Genomic DNA, 18,475 nt, shown 5'->3' on the forward strand with positions numbered 1-18,475 from the left:
TATGGAAAATACTAATTTAATGAATAGGCCCCAATATTTGCCTATTCTTACCTGGTTCTGTGTCCACTCCACAGGTGACTTCTTCAAGGCGTGGGAGGTTCTGTTGGACCACATCCAGTCTGCTGCCCTCAGTAAGAACAGCGAGGTCTCCCTGGCCGCGCTCAAGTCCTTCCAGGAGATCCTCCAGATCGCCACACCCGTCAAGGACTCCGCCATGCCCACCAACGCTCTGGCTGCCATGGGTGTTCCCCCCATCCTCATCGACCCCCTCAGCGCCCTGGGCCCCGGCAGACCCCTGCTGCGCTCCGACTCGATGCTGGAGAGACTGACGAGCTACAACGGCGCCGAACTCCAGGTCCCTTCCCCAGGGGAGGAATTGGCACTGGAGGATGCGGCGCTGTGGTGGTCGGCGTGGAACACCTGGTACCGGACAGGCACAGACAGCACGAGGCCCCCTAATGGCGGGACGGGGACGGACAGACCCTCCTTTGTCCCCAGCCAGCCCTTCCTGACAGCGTTAGTCCAGATCGTCCCTGCCCTCTACCAGCACATAAAGACTGTCTTCAGCATGGAGGACCTGAGGAGACTGGGTGTGATCCTCCACGGGGCCGTGTCCATACCCATCAGCAGTGACGCCTCGCCCTTCATCCTGCCCTCCTACACCGAGGCTGTCCTCACCAGCCTGCAGGAGGCCGTGCTCACAGCGCTCGACGTGCTGCAGAAGGTGGGTGGGCCGCAGCACAAAAATTAGAACATTTTTAAAGTGTTGTTTTGCAAAATCAGCCCAAACCAATCGACACACACACACACACTGTTAAATGCTCTCAAAGTTCCCTTTTTATTAGATGGACAAGGTTGCTATTCATTTGTTGTCATCTGTTATGGAAACTAGCACATTTATTTAAAGGGTCACTGTTCCTTTTCTCCTGACCTTCTAATGGAACAGTATGTGACTGTAGTATAACCTTGTTTAACCTGATGGGAGTCAGTAGTGAGTGAGGTTCTCTGGTTCTAGTGAGGTCAGTAGTGAGTGAGGTTCCCTGGTTCTAGTGAGGTCAGTAGTGAGTGAGGTTCCCTGGTTCTAGTGAGGTCAGTAGTGAGTGAGGTTCCCTGGTTCTAGTGAGGTCAGTAGTGAGTGAGGTTCCCTGGTTCTAGTGAGGTCAGTAGTGAGTGAGGTTCCCTGGTTCTAGTGAGGTCAGTAGTGAGTGAGGTTCCCTGGTTCTAGTGAGGTCAGTAGTGAGTGAGGTTCCCTGGTTCTAGTGAGGTCAGTAGTGAGTGAGGTTCCCTGGTTCTAGTGAGGTCAGTAGTGAGTGAGGTTCCCTGGTTCTAGTGAGGTCAGTAGTGAGTGAGGTTCCCTGGTTCTAGTGAGGTCAGTAGTGAGTAAGAATCCCTGGTTCTAGTGAGGTCAGTAGTGAGTGAGGTTCCCTGGTTCTAGTGAGGTCAGTAGTGAGTGAGGTTCCCTGGTTCTAGTCAGGTCAGTAGTGAGTGAGGTTCCCTGGTTCTAGTCAGGTCAGTAGTGAGTGAGGTTCTCTGGTTCTAGTGAGGTCAGTAGTGAGTGAGGTTCCCTGGTTCTAGTGAGGTCAGTAGTGAGTGAGGTTCCCTGGTTCTAGTGAGGTCAGTAGTGAGTGAGGTTCCCTGGTTCTAGTGAGGTCAGTAGTGAGTGAGGTTCCCTGGTTCTAGTGAGGTCAGTAGTGAGTAAGAATCCCTGGTTCTAGTGAGGTCAGTAGTGAGTGAGGTTCCCTGGTTCTAGTGAGGTCAGTAGTGAGTGAGGTTCCCTGGTTCTAGTCAGGTCAGTAGTGAGCGAGGTTCCCTGGTTCTAGTCAGGTCAGTAGTGAGTGAGGTTCCCTGGTTCTAGTCAGGTCAGTAGTGAGTGAGGTTCCCTGGTTCTAGTCAGGACAGTAGTGAGTGAGGTTCCCTGGTTCTAGTCAGGACAGTAGTGAGTGAGGTTCCCTGGTTCTAGTCAGGACAGTAGTGAGTGAGGTTCCCTGGTTCTAGTCAGGTCAGTAGTGAGTGAGGTTCCCTGGTTCTAGTCAGGTCAGTAGTGAGTGAGGTTCCCTGGTTCTAGTCAGGTCAGTAGTGAGTGAGGTTCCCTGGTTCTAGTCAGGACAGTAGTGAGTGAGGTTCCCTGGTTCTAGTCAGGTCAGTAGTGAGTGAGGTTCCCTGGTTCTAGTCAGGTCAGTAGTGAGTGAGGTTCCCTGGTTCTAGTCAGGTCAGTAGTGAGTGAGGTTCCCTGGTTCTAGTCAGGTCAGTAGTGAGTGAGGTTCCCTGGTTCTAGTCAGGTCAGTAGTGAGTGAGGTTCCCTGGTTCTAGTGAGGTCAGTAGTGAGTGAGGTTCCCTGGTTCTAGTGAGGTCAGTAGTGAGTGAGGTTCCCTGGTTCTAGTGAGGTCAGTAGTGAGTGAGGTTCCCTGGTTCTAGTGAGGTCAGTAGTGAGTGAGGTTATCTGGTTCTAGTGAGGGCAGTAGTGAGTGAGGTTACTGTCTCTTTGTCTGCAGGCCATCTGTGTGGGCCCAGAGAACCTGCAGGTCATGTACCCAGCCATCTTTGAACAGCTGCTCCTCTTCGTCGAGTTCTCCTGCAAACCCCCCCAGTACGGCAAGATGGAAACCAAACATGTGGCCAACGCTAAATACAACCAGGTAACGAATCACAATCTCTCTCTCTCTGCCGTTGTCTTTCTCTGACGCTTTGTGCGCAAGTCTTTCGCTCTCGCACGCTCGTCTCGATACGTCAGATATATTCCATTGATGGAATGTTGAAACATTTTCCATCCCAGTCGTCCGTTTCTCTCCAGACTTTCTGAACATGGTCATCCCCCCGTCTCGTGACATTAATTAAGCCCCTCCCCTTTATTTTGTCTGGTCCTCATTTGCCCCGCCCCCATTGTTCTAATCAAAAGACACACAGCCAGGTCTTTTAAACCGCATCAGCAGCCATAAACTATCCCTCTTCTTTCTCTCTCTCATTCCCACCAGCCCCTCAGGCTGGCAGCACGCTAGCCCCTCAGGCTGGCAGCACGCTAGCCCCTCAGGCTGGCAGCACGCTAGCCCCTCAGGCTGGCAGCACGCTAGCCCCTCAGGCTGGCAGCACGCTAGCCCCAGGTGACATTTTTCCGGCTTTCGGCAGGTATCAGAACAAGTTCATAATTCTTCCCTTTTCTCAGAATGAAGGACAAGTGAGATTCACTTAACTCGTACAACCCTTTTTTTAAGTAGGCTATTGGATGATACCTGCTTTGTTCACACTGAGTTCAGAACAGAAGGGAATCTTTAAAACAAAGCTAGGATCTCATCTCAGTGTTATCCTCACTTGTTTGTATTCTCACACTTACAACAAAAAAAAGCTGTCAAACGGTCTGGTCTTTGATGAAATCATCTGGTGTAGCAGCTGCTGTGCCTATCAGGGGAGATGCAGTATGTTGTATTGATGAGTGGTTTTGATTTCATGGTGGTGGCTGAATCAGCTAGGCTAATTAACGCTATTGCTACTCTCACCAGTAAAAGCTCCAAGTCTGTCTGTCACTTGACCTGTCAGTCATTCATACTGTCAGTCAGTTTGTTGTTCAGTCAAACCGTTAAGAAACATGATTGCCACTGTCAGTCAATTGGTCAGTGGCGACAAGTTGGTATAATAACACCAGGCTCCAGCAAACAAGTTAATTCCAACCTTCTTCTCGTTGTTCTGTTTTTGTGTTGTACTATCCATCTACTCACTGGATCAACCTTTAGATCCAGCTGTTTGCACCGGTGAGTTCCACCTCCCCCCTTCAGCCCCCTTTAGTACTGTATTGTACTGTACTCAGCTGTGTATTACTGCTCAATGGTCCCATCACTACTACAGTAGATGAGGCATTTCACCCACCGCATGCATGGTAAGACGTTGTCTACATCATCACTCACTCCATGTTACCTACCTACCCCTATCTGTTCTGTCCGTCACTAACCAGTCCCTCCAGGATTTCGCTTGGAATTTTTGTGAAATTTGCAGGCCCAAATTCTTGATTTTGTTGCTGCAATTCGGACATTTTGCATGGCGATATGCAATTATTTTTTTGTCCGATTCGTCGCAACAATTCTGTCAACGAGTTTGTTGACGTGTGAGTTGATTGAACCATATTATGCAGTAAATGTCCTGTGAAATGTTGAAATTGCGAGCCCTCTTTGTGTTCTGTGGTCATGGATCAGTTCTATGTGATAATATTGCGATGGTTTGACTGTTTTATGTGGAAATAGTGCGACGATTGGTCAAATCTTCAAGCCCTCAAATAATATGCTGGGAATTGTTGATTTTGCTAAAAGAAAATGATCACGGAATCCTGAAGAGGCTGACTAACCAGTGGATATGCCTCTCTCTGAATCTACTACCTACCTGTCAAGTCCCATCCTCCTATCACTTATCTTACTGACTGTTTAAGTGTCGTGCTGTCCATATTTGCACATGTACAGTATTTCTACTACAAGTTATATGGTGATTTGCTCCTCTTAGTATTTGAATGGAGGGATGTTTTCAGCTTTAGTTAACCCCCCCCCCCCTCTCTCTCTGTACAGGCAGAATGGGTTGCCTTAAACTACGTGCCCTTTGCTGAGAGGTCCCTGGAGGTGGTGGTGGACCTCTACCACAAAACAGCCTGTCACAAAGCTGTCATCAACGAGAAAGTCCTACAGAACATCATCAAGGTATGTTATTTTGTTTCGAAGTGTTCATGTAAAAGGAGTTGCTTGGAAACTGGAACTCCTAGTTCTGGTTGTGAAACTACTACTCCCTAATTTAACATGTCAACGCCATTCTAAAAATCTTTCATATCTCCCATTAGTCTATCATACTCCAGTGACTAGTGTTTCCGTCATGAACAAGCTGCTCTTTGTCGTGGGAAGAAACATCTCAAAGCTGTTAGGTGTTCCTCTATTGTTTCCTGTGGGTTAATGACATACCAAGTTGTTTCTCAACAAGCCCTGGTCTGGTGTGTGTGGGACAATCTGACTCCCATTATCTTCTTAAAGCAACTCCCAGGACTACTACTCTGCTACGAACTCATTAGAGAGTTTTTCTATGGATGGGTTCAAACCAACCCTCCTCTCCTGAGAACAGAGGTCATAGCCATAAAATCCTAACCTTTGGGAGGCCAGCTGTGTATGGAAAGAGGGAGCCGTCTTGTTTCTGTTCCGTTGCTTTATCTTTCCATGGTTTTGAGACTAAAATGCATAGACATCGATGGCTCAAGACATTGTTTAGATGTGTCTGTGATTGATGTTATACCTGCAGGTCTCTGCATCATTAGTGAGTCACACACACAAGACCATCAGGAATACTAGTTTTCCCTCCTGCACTAGCAGATCGAGCACCAGGCACGTCCATACGTTGAAAACTCCCATTGTGTCTCCAACGCCGCTTCCCCTTTCATTACAGAGAATATGCTACACATTATCTTAATCACACTACATCTAAATATGAACCTTTGTGATCTTAATTTCCCCGTTACCCTCTCTCCTTTCTCCCATAGATCCTGAGGAAGTAGCCTGGAAGTCGAGCCTAGGTGTTAATCTGCTAGCTAATCCACTAGCAGACCTGTCAACCAGGCTGGTCCATACATTGAAGACTCCCATTGTGTTCCAACCCCACTCTTTTTTCCTTCCTCCATAGACCCTGCGGATGCCCCTGGGCCTGAAGTATGGGTGTCCGTCAGAGAGCACGTGGAAGCTAGCTGTGTCATCCCTGCTCAAGGTGCTGTCCGCTGGGCTGCCCGTGGCCCGTCAGCACGCCTCCTCTGGGATGTTTGACACTATGTGGCCAGAGCTGGCCAACGCCTTCGAAGACTTCCTTTTCACCAAAAGGTAGGTACACCCTTTCTCAGACAGTTCATAAAAAATATGAGGAGCGATTTCTACACATTGCACCTTAAAATGTTATATAATAATTTTTTTGACACACCTGAATGTTCCTCAGTCTGGGAAACAGGCATTGATTCAGTATTGACAATGGATGGAGGAATGGGTCTTTATTAGCCATAAAGCAATAGCTCATTAATTGCGTTTCTGTTTTACAGCACACCTCCAGACAATGTGTCCATCCAGGAGTTCCAGAAGAATGAAGCCATTGACGTTGAGGTAAAGACCTGACTGACTGACCACACTTAAACCAATCTTTGAATTGTATTACTGCCTTTATACCTGCCAATCTCTGAGGTCTGTGTGTGTCCTCTCTCTGTAGGTGGTGCAGTTGATCAGCACAGAGATCTTGCCGTTTGCCATCTTCATCCCCAAAGACTTTGTTGGCCAGATTATGGCCATGCTTAATAAAGGATCCATTCACTCACAGTCCTCCTCATTCACAGGTAAGGAAAGAACACCAACTCTTATTCCAGTCCTGTTTGCTTTTCCCCTAACGATATGTTAACATAGGCCGAACACTTCTGTTGGTCACAATGTATCATTTCAACATTTTGGATTTTCCTTTTATTAATGAATCTATAATATATAATGTTGGTTAAGGGCTTGTAAGTAAGCCTTTCACGGAAAGGTCTGTTGTATTCGGCGCATGTGACAAATAAAATTTGATTTGATTAAAACCCCAGAAAAAACGATGTATTTTCTAGCATCACCTATGAAACCAAATGTTTTTTTGTACGTTTTTCATTCTAGTTATTTAGTAGATGCTCTTATATCACAGTGACTTACAATAAGGGCATTCAAATAGGTATGACAACCACATATCACAATCTTTGCAAATACAACCATATTTCCCTCCACAGAGGCAGAGGTAGACGTGCGGATGCGGGAGGAGTTCTCCAAAGTGTGTTTTGAGACGCTGCTCCAGTTCTCTTTCAGTAACAAGGTGTCCACGCCCCAGGAGGGCTACATCTCCCGCATGGCCCTCTCCGTGCTCCTCAAGAGGTCCCAAGACGTATTGAGGCGCTACGTGGACGATGAGAGGCTGAGTGGACGCTGCCCACTGCCCAGGTGAGTCTACTTACATCACTAAAATGATTTCTAGAACAGGGATGGTGAGACCACAACCCCTGTAGTAGACGCACCAAAAAGCAGCATATTCAGCACTTTTATGCACCTTTTTACACAATTTGCTTTCAACTTTAACAAGAGTGCTTACACTGGTAAGTACTTCAGCTGAGAACTGGCATCAGTTTCTCCATATTCCTCTAGTCTCTCCCGTCCTTTCTCTTCCCCCCTTTCTCTTTCATTCTCTTGGTATTCATACAGTGCCTTTTGGAAAGTATTCAGACCCCTTGACTTTTTCCACATTTTGTTAGGTTACAGCCTTAATCTAAAATGGATTAAATAGTTTTTTCCCCCCTCATCAATCTACACACACTACCCCATAATGACAAAGCAAAAACAGTTTTAAAAAAAAATGTTTGCTAATTTATTAAAGAGTTTTTTTAAATCACATTTACATAAGTATTCAAACCCTTTAATCAGTACTTTGTTGAAGCACCTTTGGCAGCAATTACAGCCTCGGGTATTCTTGGGTATGACACTACAAGCTTGGCACACCTGTATTTGGGGATTTTCTCCCATTCTTCTCTGGAGATCCTCTCAAGCTCTGTCAGGTTGGATGGGGAGCATTGCTGCACAGCTATTTTCAGGTCTCTCCAGAGATGTTCGATCGGGTTCAAGTCCAGCCTCTTGCTGGGATCACGCAAGGACATCCAGAGACTTGCCCCAAAGCCACTCCTGCATTGTCTTGGCTGTGTGCTTAGGGTCGTTGTCCTATTGGAAGGTGAATCTTCACCCCAGTCTGAGGTCCTGAGCGCTCTAGAGCAGGTTTATATCAAGGATCTCTCTGTACTTTGCTCTGTTGATCTTTGCCTCGATCCTGACTAGTCTCACAGTCCCTGCTGCTGAAAAACATCCCCACAGCATGATGCTGCCACCACCATGCTTCACCGTAGGGATGATGCCAGGTTCCCTCCAGACGTGATGCTTGGAATTCAGGCCAAAGAGTTTAATCTTGGTTTTCTCAGACCAGGGAATCTTGTTTCTCATGGTCTGAGAGTCTTTAGGTGCCTTTTGGCAAACTCCAAGCAGGCTGTCATGTGCCTTTTATTGAGGAGTGGCTTCCGTCTGGCCACTCTACCATAAAGTGCTGCAGAGATGGTTGTCCTTCTGGAAGGTTCTCCCATCTCCACAGAGGAACTCTGGAGCTCTGTCAGAGTGACCATCAGGTTCTTGGTCCTCCCTGACCAAGGCCCTTCTCCCTCGATTGCTCAGTTTGGCCGGGCGGCCAGCTCTAGAAAGAGGGGGGTCCAAACTTCTTCAATTTAAGAATGATGGAGGCCACTGTGTTCTTGAGGACCTTCAATGCTGCAGAAATTTTTTGGTACCCTTCCCCAGATCTGTGCCTTGACTCAATCCTGTCTCGGAGCTCTACAGACAATTCCTTCAAGCTCATGGCTTGGTTTTTGCTCTGACATACTCTGTCAACTGTGGGAGCTTATATAGATAGGTGTGTGCCTTTCCAAATCATGTCCAATCAATTGAATTTACCACAAGTTGTAGAAACATCTCAAGGAGGATTAATGGAAACAGGATGCACTTGAGCTCAATTTCAATTCTCATAAAAAGGGTCTGAATACTTATGTAAATAGTATTTAAAAAAAATTAAAAATTAAAAAAAAACATTTTATGCATTTGCAAAAATTTCTAAACCTGTTTTTGCTTTGACATTATGAGGTATTGTGGGCAGATTGCTGAGTTTTTTTAAATGAAATGTTTTATCCATTTTAGAATAAGGTTGTAACGTAACAAAATGTGGAAAACGTCAAGCAGTCTGAATACTTTCCAAAGGCACTGTATGGGGTAGATTCCCTGGTAGGTGTACTGTCATCCTAGAATGTGTTCTGTGTTTGTTTACCATGGCGGCATAGTGTAACAGTCTTTTCACTGTCTTCCATAGTGGACAGAGGATGAAGCTTGATTGCCAACTTCTCAGGTTAATAGCATAATTACATTTGCATCCTTCAGATACACACCTTTTTTCAAACTGCTCCTGTTCCTTTTCTATGTGTTTTTTTTTCTCTATTACCTGAGCGAATTCCACACTGACTGATACAAATTATATACAGTGAGTATACAAACCATTAGGAATACCTGCTCTTTCCATGACATAGACTGACCAGGTGCATCCAGGTGAAAGCTATGATCTCTTATTGATGTCAATCCACTTCAGTCAGTGTAATGAAGGGGAGGATACAGGTTGCATTTTTAAGCCTTGAGACATGGATTGTGTATGTGTGCCATTCAGAGGGTGAATGGGCAAGACAAAATATTTAAGTGCCTTTGAAGGGTGTATGGTAGTAGGTGCCAGGCGCACCGGTTTGTGTCAAGAACTGGAACACTGCCTGGTTTTTCACGCTCAACAGTTTCCCATGTGTATCAAGAATGTTCCACCACCCAAAGGACATCCAGCCAACTTGACACAACTGTGGGAAGCATTGGAGTCAACATGGGCCAGCATACCTGTGGAACGCTTTCGACACCTTGTAGAGTCCATGCCCCGACGAATTGAGGCTGTAGGCAAAAGGGGAGGGTGTAACTCAATATTAGGAAGGTTTTCGGTATACTCAGTGTATATATTCATGCCTCCAGCTGCAAAAAGGGGTTTTCATTAAAAATGTTTTACCTATGATTTGTTTGTGAAGATTTGAAGGTTGGTACTCATTGTATGTCCCCTTGTTTGTTTCTTTTTTTATGCACTACATGAATATGTAAGTATAATTATTCCATTCCTTTTATTTTATTTAAAGGCAACAAGTGACGGAAATCATCTTTGTCTTAAAAGCGATCAGCACTTTGATGGACTCACTTAAAAAGACCCAGCCAGAAAACGGTGAGTAGAAATAAACTACTTAGGAAACACACTGACACTTATTTTACTATGTCAAGCTAGGTTTCCAGCCAATAGGCGACAGATTTTCATGCGAATATTCCAAAATCTGCATAAAAACATATGCACATTTTCCCCCAACTTGTTCATATCAAATTGTATTTGTCACATGCTTCGTTAACAACAGGTGTAGACTAACAGTGAGATGCTTACTGACGGGCCCTTCCCAACAATGCAGAGAGAAAAAAAATATGGAAATAGAAAAATAAAACACGTAATAATTGGCAATATACATGGGTTACCAGTACCAAGTCGATGTGCAGTGGTACAATGCGACTGAGGTAGATATGCACATAACTAGGAATAAAGTGACTAGGCAACATGATGGATAATAAACAGTAGCAGCAGCGTGTGATGAGTCAAAAAAAAGTTTGTGAAAAAATGGTAACTATTTGGTTAACTTTTTGAGGATCTGAGGGCCAAAACGTTTGTCTCCTGAGGGTGAACGGGTGTTATTGTGCCCTCTTTACAATTGTGTTGGTGGGTATAGACCATGATAGATCCTTAAGCCATTAGCATGCTTCAGTTCGGCTGGCGCCTAGCCAAACTTGGCTAACCGAACCGAATGAGTATGTTTGCATGCTTCCTTAAACCTCTTATGGACAGGCGTTCCGCTCGCCAATATCCAATGGTAGCGCCTGGCGCGAAATACGAAAAACCTTAAAAATGCTATAATTTCAATTTCTCAAACATATGACTATTTTACACCATTTGAAAGATAAGACTCTCCTTTATCTAACCACATTGTCCGATTTCAAAAAGGCTTTACAGCGAAAGCAAAACATTAGATTATGTCAGGAGAGTACCCAGCCAGAAATAATCACACACCCATTTTTCAAGCTAGCATATATGTCACAAAAACCAAAACCACAGCTAAATGCTGTACTAACCTTTGATGATCTTCATCAGATGACACTCCTAGGACATTATGTTATACAATACATGCATGTTTTGTTCAATCAAGTTCATATTTATATCAAAAACCAGCTTTTTACATTAGTAAAACAGTTCTGTAGTTTAGCATTCGCTTCATCGGACCACTTCCGTCCTGGGCGCATCACTGGTACTTCCTGTTTGAGTTTTTGCATGTTAGCTTTGTATGCGTTTCTGTGTGTGGAGTAAAGGTGATTTGGAGTAAAAGATGTCACCTGTGCCTCTAGTTGCGCAGGTGACATGCTGGATCAGCATTTTCTTGTTTGCATTTGGCCCTATACAGCACGTTGACTGCGGTCTTAGTGCCAGTATCGGTTTGTGGTAGTAAATAGACAGCTACAAAAAATAGTAAATAGTATGGTCTACAGTTTATCATGAGGTATTCTCATGAGTCTCAAGACTTCCTTAATATTAGAGATTGCGCACTAGCTGCTGTTAAGACACCCCTGCCCCTTGAGTTTACTCGATGCTGCCGTTCTGTCTTGCTGATGCATAGAAAGCCCAGCTAGATGTATATTGTCCTTGTTCAACCACAACTCGGAGAAACATAGAATATTACAGTTCTTATGTTGCTGATCAAATTCTGTGCGTGATGACGTAATGCACATAAAAACACTTTTGCAGTTAAATTCCCATGTACCGAATAAAGAATACAAGTTAAATGGGTTTCCATCACATTTTCAACTCTACTGATGGTTTTGTAAAAATGAAATTGTTATATAGGGAATGTACCCACTCTGGTCTTGGCGCATGTACGCTAGCCAACAGATGGCAGATAGAGTGTGGGTAGGTTTGCCTACATGACGAGATTATTATGGACAAAAGAGGGAGATTATTTTTATTTTTCAAACAGTAGCCAAGCATCGATCATCTTGTCACCAGAGTACGACCCTCAATATTTATTGGAAAGGAGCATCAAGCTCATCATCGTGCACTTTTACCACCCGTTGAAGTTCATCATACCTTATTTAATCTGTAGCCTAATAAACTGCATTCTTTCCTGAGTCAAAGTCGGAGGACCACACAAGATGTCATTGCGTGACTCCCAAGTTTACTTTCGATATGATGGTTATTATATAAATATTTGCAGATAAAGATGTTTCCACCACCATTTTTTCACATAATTAATTTTATAGACACATAAAGATCCCGCCTTGTCTAGCGTATTTAGTTTTGTCGACATTTGGAAAGTTTGCCTGTTGTGAAATGTTTTATCTGAAATGTACTTTAATCACATAATACGGTTGGATGGAAACCTGGTTTCAGTCATTATTAATTTGTGTCACAGTACAATGGGAATGTTTGCAAATGCAATTTATATCTGAAGAGAGATTTGCATGTACCCTGTTAGGTCAATTTACAATGTTTGATTTTTGGAATCAGAGGCAAAAGTAAGGCATTCAAAGTGCCCTTGAGGTTGTTTATAACCTCATTTTATCCAGACAAAAAGTCATTTATATTTCCCTCTGGCTTTCCATAAAAATAATGATTTATTTAATTGCTTTCTCTCTCACATCTGTCTCTGTGGCTCTCTCCTTTTCCTCTCCCTTCCACTCCTCTGCATCTTCTTCCCTTTCCTCTTCTCCTCTGCCATCCTCTCCGTTCCACTCCTCCTGTCTTCTCCTCTGCCCTCCTCCTCTTCTCCTTCTCTTCTCTCTCCTTCTCTTCTCACTCCTCTGTCCACCTTCTTCTCCTCTGCCCTCCTTCCTCTCCTTTCCTATCCCCACATTGCATCTCTTCTGCCTTTCTCTTTCCCCACCGCATTCCATGCCATCCCATGGTGTGTGTGTGTGTCCTTCAGTGGATGGGACCACGTGGGCCCAGGTCATTGCACTGTACCCTACCCTGGTGGAGTGCATCACCTGCTCCTCCTCTGAGGTCAGCTCAGCGCTGAAGGAGGCCATGGGGCCCTTCAAAGACTTTATGCAGCCCCCTGTCTCCAGAGTACAAAACGGAGAGTCCTGACTGTTCCAACCCCTTTTTATAATGAAGGAATTCATAATGAATGTGTCCTCCTGAGACCCAAACACACACTTCTTCACACAAGTGGATGGACGGACAGATGGACGGACTATTTTACTTCATATGAGCCCATCTAACAGACAGTAACCAGTGGCAACTGAGCTCCCCCGGCGACTGCTCGGTCCACAACGACAACTCTGACCTGCTACACACGACATCATCAATGTATGCTTCTAATACACGCTGGTTGATACCACCTCCCATTCTCATTCTGACTGGCTGGACTTGTGTATTAACTGCTACAGTAAAACAATTGCAGTGTTTTCTTTTGGGTTTTCGTTTGTTTTATTTTGATTTCTTGAATAGAGTCGATGTACAGTGTGTGGTTAGTGTTGATGTAATTAAGAAAAAACTAAAAGTATTGGGGCTATATGGACCTTTTAAAAGATTGAGAGGTAAGATGAGATAACCTTTTGAAGTTTTTAACATCTAGGATTTTATTCCAAATCTTACTGTAACATTCCATTTCATCTTTTAGCTGACCTGAGAACAGTACTTGTCAGTATAAAATAAATGGGAGAGTTCTACAAACAATGAAATGATTTCTGTGTGTGCCTCGGTGATGTCCTGTCCTTAACCCTGTAATTGACTTGTATGTCGCTCTGTGTCATGTTCTTAAGCATCTGCGATTGTGGCAGAGCTTGCTGACTTGAGTTTAGAAAATGCATTTCCCACAATCCTAAACAACTAACCTGAATGGCATTTCCCGAAAGATTATATCAGAGGAATTCTGATGAATGGGTGAGGGTCATGGCCATAAAATGAGGACTTAGAATACTAGAAGGTCAGGGAGATGGTCAACCATGGTTTGCCAGTGTTGTGATAAGATATTGTGTAAAATATATCAGCACTGTATGTTTGTTAGCTAGCTAGTCGGACAGTTTTAGAGGAATGAATCCATAATTAGAAATATCAACTGCCCAATATGCCTACATTCCATTCAAACAATGCAGTCAATCTACAGCCATACACTGGCTCAAATCAGTTGGTGATAGAACTTAGACAAGTTGTAAATGCAACAAGTACTGATATTGTATCAGATAACACAACGCTTTCCAAGAAAGACCAACAAATGTTAAGATTTTTATGGTTTACTATATTTTAGAATCTATTTTTACAGAAAATGTGTATACAACCTGTATAAACTGTATTTATCGTTATATGACAATATTTTAGGTTGACAATAATTCTATTAGACACATTTCTGATATTACTTTTATTTTCCTGCATAAGTAAAATTAGGATTGTGGCTCTACTGCCATTCATTCCAATGAGACTGGTTTGGATTTATCCCTAACCAATATGGCTGCCATTTTCAGTCCTTTCTGGAACTTTGAGGGTTTATGAAAAATACCCTCTAGTAATTTAATAGTATAATGTTATGTATAAAACTGCACATTTTCTCTTTGCCCCAAGCCAAAAACAATAAGATATCCCTTCTGGGATGTAGCCATATTATCGTGCAACGCAATAATTATATTTGGTTGCGACCATGTACCTTCTTCACGGTAACAGTCGCGCAAGAAGGCTTGTGAAGTCTTCCATTCTTGCGACAAACTGGAGCTTGAGGTTAGGTCATATGAGGGAAACGACCGCAGGTTGTCTGGTGCACAGGGGAAAGGGGAGGAGTAGACTGGGGGAGGTCTTGGGCGGGGTTTCCCCTCATATTTCAACTCTGCCCATGACACGACCGTCTGCTCACTGTGCTCAGGAGATCGGATGAACATAACCAGCCCCAAGAGCGTGGAACCGTACGTATCAGGTCGGAATGATAGAAAAATGTATTCGTTATAATTGGCAGTTTTGTGATTTCTGCTATTTCAGTGTGTTTCTATCGGCATTTGACCATGTACTGGCTGAGGTAGTAGTTTGTGCTGTTGGTTGGGTTATGACATTTCCCGCTATGGAGATGACTGCGCAAGCTACTGCCTTGCCAGTGCTGGTATTCCACTTCAAGCCGAGGATTTTCCTGTTTATTTGTTTTAAAAGGTAAATCTAAATATATGATAATGTTATAACAGCTACGTTGTTACAATGGAGCCGTGAAAGTAGTCTAGCCACTGTATTGTTACGTTGTTGCAACATTCCTTCCGTTTTGCCTTGGCTATGAAGGTTCCAGAAGTGGCAGCAGTTATGGTTTTTAACTCAAATAAAATGCTATTCAAAGGGGAAAAGCGGCTTGTGTGTAATTTTAAGCATTTCACATTTCATCGATTTTTTTTTAATTAATTTTTATTTGGTTGCATTTTTTTAAACGTGATATTATCTAGGCTGCCATGAATGCATTTCCTGCAAAAATAGATGCTCATTTTCAATAACGGTTGATTGTACACCAGGGATAAAAATGTGAAGCAAATAAGTATTTTTATATATATACAGCTATTTGGTTTACCCTTTAGGCAAAGTGGCTGCTGCGTGTTCTCTTCAATGTGGAAAGCATGTATGATGGGTGATAGATAGTGCTGTTGCTATGAAGAGAGAGCGAGCTGTGACGTGGCTCCTCTACTGCCCACTGGTAAAACTGGCCTGCTACAGCCTACAGACAGCCAGTCAGGCTAGGTATATGGCTAACCATGACGTCCTTTGTTGATGTTTAGCATACGTTAAGTCACTGGTGAGTGGTAGCTATACTCCAACACGTGACACCTTATTGTAAGCAAACGTCTAAAGGCAGGTGGCCAATTTTAGCCAAGGCACGTTGTTAGAAAAATGTGCAGCGGTTGTACAGTGTTGTTCCTTTGGCACCACTGACTGACCTCGTAATCTGATGACTCAATTAAATAATCGTCAGATGTGCCACAGACAGACAGTATGTAAGCTACTGTACAGAGAACTTACACATGATCCAGCTTGCTAATGCTGCTCAGCACAAGGCTTTACCATGTGTCTCTGAACTGAGTTGTGACTGTCTGGCTGGCTGCAGTTTGCTGATATGGTTCATGCATTGTGTTACCCTTTTAAACCCTAGCTGAGATAGCTAGCTGCTGGCCAACTGTACACAGTATCATCTGCCTGCTCTGTGCTGAACCCTGAATCAGTATGGCAGCCGAGTCTCGTGGTGGATGGAGACTGGCCTGGGAAATGCATCCCTGAAACTGCAGGCTGCAGTCCTCCAGCAGGAGATCAGAGCTGCCAGTCTGAGCTGAGACCGTGGCTGTGTGAAATGGCACCCTATTCCCTATACAGTGCACTACTTTTGACCAAAGCCCAATGGGTCATGGTCAAAAGTAGTGCACTATATAGGGAATAGGGTGCCAGACAGACCGTTTTGCTCTGTGAAGCTGCTGTGCTGACTGAAGATTGGATCCTACTACACTTGACCTTCCAACACTGACAAGCTGCAATATTTATCTGGGCAGGTTTTTGTTAACAACTTGGGGCAATTTTTTTCTCACGCCAGCACCTTTTCAGTATTGGGGCTTTGGAAGGGTAGTATGAGGAGAATACAGTATTCTGCAGGGCCATGACTGACTGCCTCCTGTTGCCCATTTCTGTCCCTTCATGATCCCCAGATGGAGATGTCATCCCCTTCAGAGGTAATAACTACTATATTGAACACTCATTTACTCATCTTGACTTAAGTAACCCTTAGTTTCCATCTCTTTTGCATACACTGACTGAGCTGGCTGCACCATTCCCATCAGTACTGATATAACATGGAAGAAGCGTTGTGAGAGCAAAGACTTTCCCCTTGTCCTGAGTGTGTCTCACAGATGGTACAGTACAGTGAGTAAAGAGGCAGTGCGGATAGCTACATGGTAATGTGGGAGTTATGGAGGATAGCCTCTCCAGCTCGGCCTATCCAGACCCAGTCATCCATCTTGTGTGGTGGTTCCCATTTGAGTCGGCTGCAGATAAATCAGCTTCAGGCCGTTCAGGCCCCAAGGCAGTAAATTAGAGCCACTTCCCGGTGGAAAATCAGCCTGCTCCCTCCGATGATTATCGTCACAGCTGCATCCTGGAAGGGAACCGGCTGCCGCAGCCTCCACTGCTGCACCTTCCTCTGACGGACCGGACAGGACCATCTGCCTCTGGGTGTGAACTACACACCCCACATGCCTTTACATTGCACAACACTGTAACACTAGTCAATGGGAAGTAACACCAGTCAACGAAAAGTTTCCTAAGACAAGTCCATATGGACTGTTCCTCTCAAAGCACCAAAATAACAAGGGTTACACATAGACAAAAGGAAAAACAGAGGCGGCAATCCAAGAAATGTGTGAAGTCTATCATTTAAAAAAAATAAAAAAATTAAGCTGTTCCTTTCTGGCCTTGTAGCTGATTCTGCAGGTTGAGGCATTGGTTTCAAGCCTTCACCAGAGTATAGTGCTACATCAACACTGGTACTGTAACACATGTCATTTGCAGTGCATCATTACCACTTACAGGGTGAGAAGGGGGGATGCTGGTTTTCCCAGCTGCTAATGCCTCAGCTAGGTCGTGAACCTGTAGTGTGTAGCGTTGGCTTACAGCCCAAACCCAAGTGGACGTAATGATATAGTGCATCTATACTGAACAAAAATATAAACGCAAGATGGAAAGCGTTATCCCATGTTTCGTGAGCTGAAGTAAAATATCTCAGAAATTTTCCATACGCACAAAGAGCTTATTTCACTCAAATGTGCATAAATTTAACATCTCTGTGAGTGAGCATTTTATCCTTCGTCAAGATAATTGATCCACCTGATAGGTGTGGCATATCAAGAAGCTGATTAAACAGCATGATCATTACGCAGATGCACCTTTTGCTGGGGACAATAAACGGCCACTAAAATATGCAGTTTTGTCACAACACAATTCCACAAATGTCTCAAGTTTTGAGGGAGCATGCAATTGGCATGCTGACTGCAGGAATGTCCACCAGAGCTGTTGCCAGAGATTTAAGGTTTATTTTGTTACCATAAGCCACCTTCAACTTCATTTTAGAGAATTTGCAAGTACATCCAACCAGCCTCACAACCGCAGACCACATGTAATCACGCCAGCCCATGAACTCGACATCCAGCTTCTTCACCTGCAGGATTGTCTGAGGGGGGTGCTGAGGAGTATTTCTGCCTGTAATAAATGCTTTTTGTGGGGAAAAATTTATTCTGATTGGCTGCGTCTGGCTCCCAAGTGGGTGCGCCCCTGCCCAGTCGTGAAATCCATAGATTATTAGGGCCTAATGAATTTATTTCAATTGACTGGTTTCCTTATATGAACAGTAACGCAGCAAAATCTTTGAAATTGTTGCATGTTGCATTTATTTTTGTTCAGTATAATAACTCAGTGAAACGATAAGAAACTGTAAACACAGTCAATCTACTCTTACTAAATGATTCTGCTCATAGCTGACATGCCTTACATGTGAAACATTTTGTCCTTTACACCAACTCTGCTCCTATTTCCCTTTAGCTTTCCTCTCAATATCTATCCAGTTTCCCTATACAGTCATTGATCCAGTTATTGATTGTAAAGGTGCTTACTGTGCGTACCTCTACCTCATCGCATTCACAGTGGCAGGCAGGGATGATGAGTATGGACCCTTGCCTTGCCCAGTCAGCTAACTACTACCTTGGTTACTTCTGTCCTCTGCTTCGGTGCCATGTGATGACCTTGGAAAAAAACAACCCACCCACAG

At 44.1% G+C, this 18,475-nt stretch overlaps 1 protein-coding gene across 6 annotated transcripts in view; it reads left to right on the forward strand.

Moving 5' to 3' along the window:
* LOC115192680 (protein MON2 homolog) overlaps nt 1-13,394 on the forward strand; it is a 60,282-nt gene extending 46,888 nt beyond the window's left edge. For 2 of the 6 annotated variants that reach the window (XM_029751443.1, XM_029751444.1), the window contains 11 exons: nt 75-724; nt 2,493-2,636; nt 3,726-3,743; nt 4,545-4,673; nt 5,638-5,828; nt 6,041-6,101; nt 6,205-6,328; nt 6,746-6,953; nt 8,908-8,943; nt 9,758-9,840; nt 12,632-13,394. In XM_029751443.1, the coding sequence (XP_029607303.1) occupies nt 75-724; nt 2,493-2,636; nt 3,726-3,743; nt 4,545-4,673; nt 5,638-5,828; nt 6,041-6,101; nt 6,205-6,328; nt 6,746-6,953; nt 8,908-8,943; nt 9,758-9,840; nt 12,632-12,795 (1,808 nt within the window). In that variant the 3' untranslated portion in view covers nt 12,796-13,394. The remainder of the gene's footprint in view (nt 1-74; nt 725-2,492; nt 2,637-3,725; nt 3,744-4,544; nt 4,674-5,637; nt 5,829-6,040; nt 6,102-6,204; nt 6,329-6,745; nt 6,954-8,907; nt 8,944-9,757; nt 9,841-12,631) is intronic. The other 4 variants (XM_029751447.1, XM_029751446.1, XM_029751445.1 and 1 more) reach the window with 3 other exon arrangements.
* Nucleotides 13,395-18,475: the final 5,081 nt, after the last annotated feature.

The sequence above is a fragment of the Salmo trutta genome, chromosome 4 (genome assembly GCF_901001165.1).
Source record: "Salmo trutta chromosome 4, fSalTru1.1, whole genome shotgun sequence".
Lineage (NCBI taxonomy): Eukaryota > Metazoa > Chordata > Actinopteri > Salmoniformes > Salmonidae > Salmo > Salmo trutta.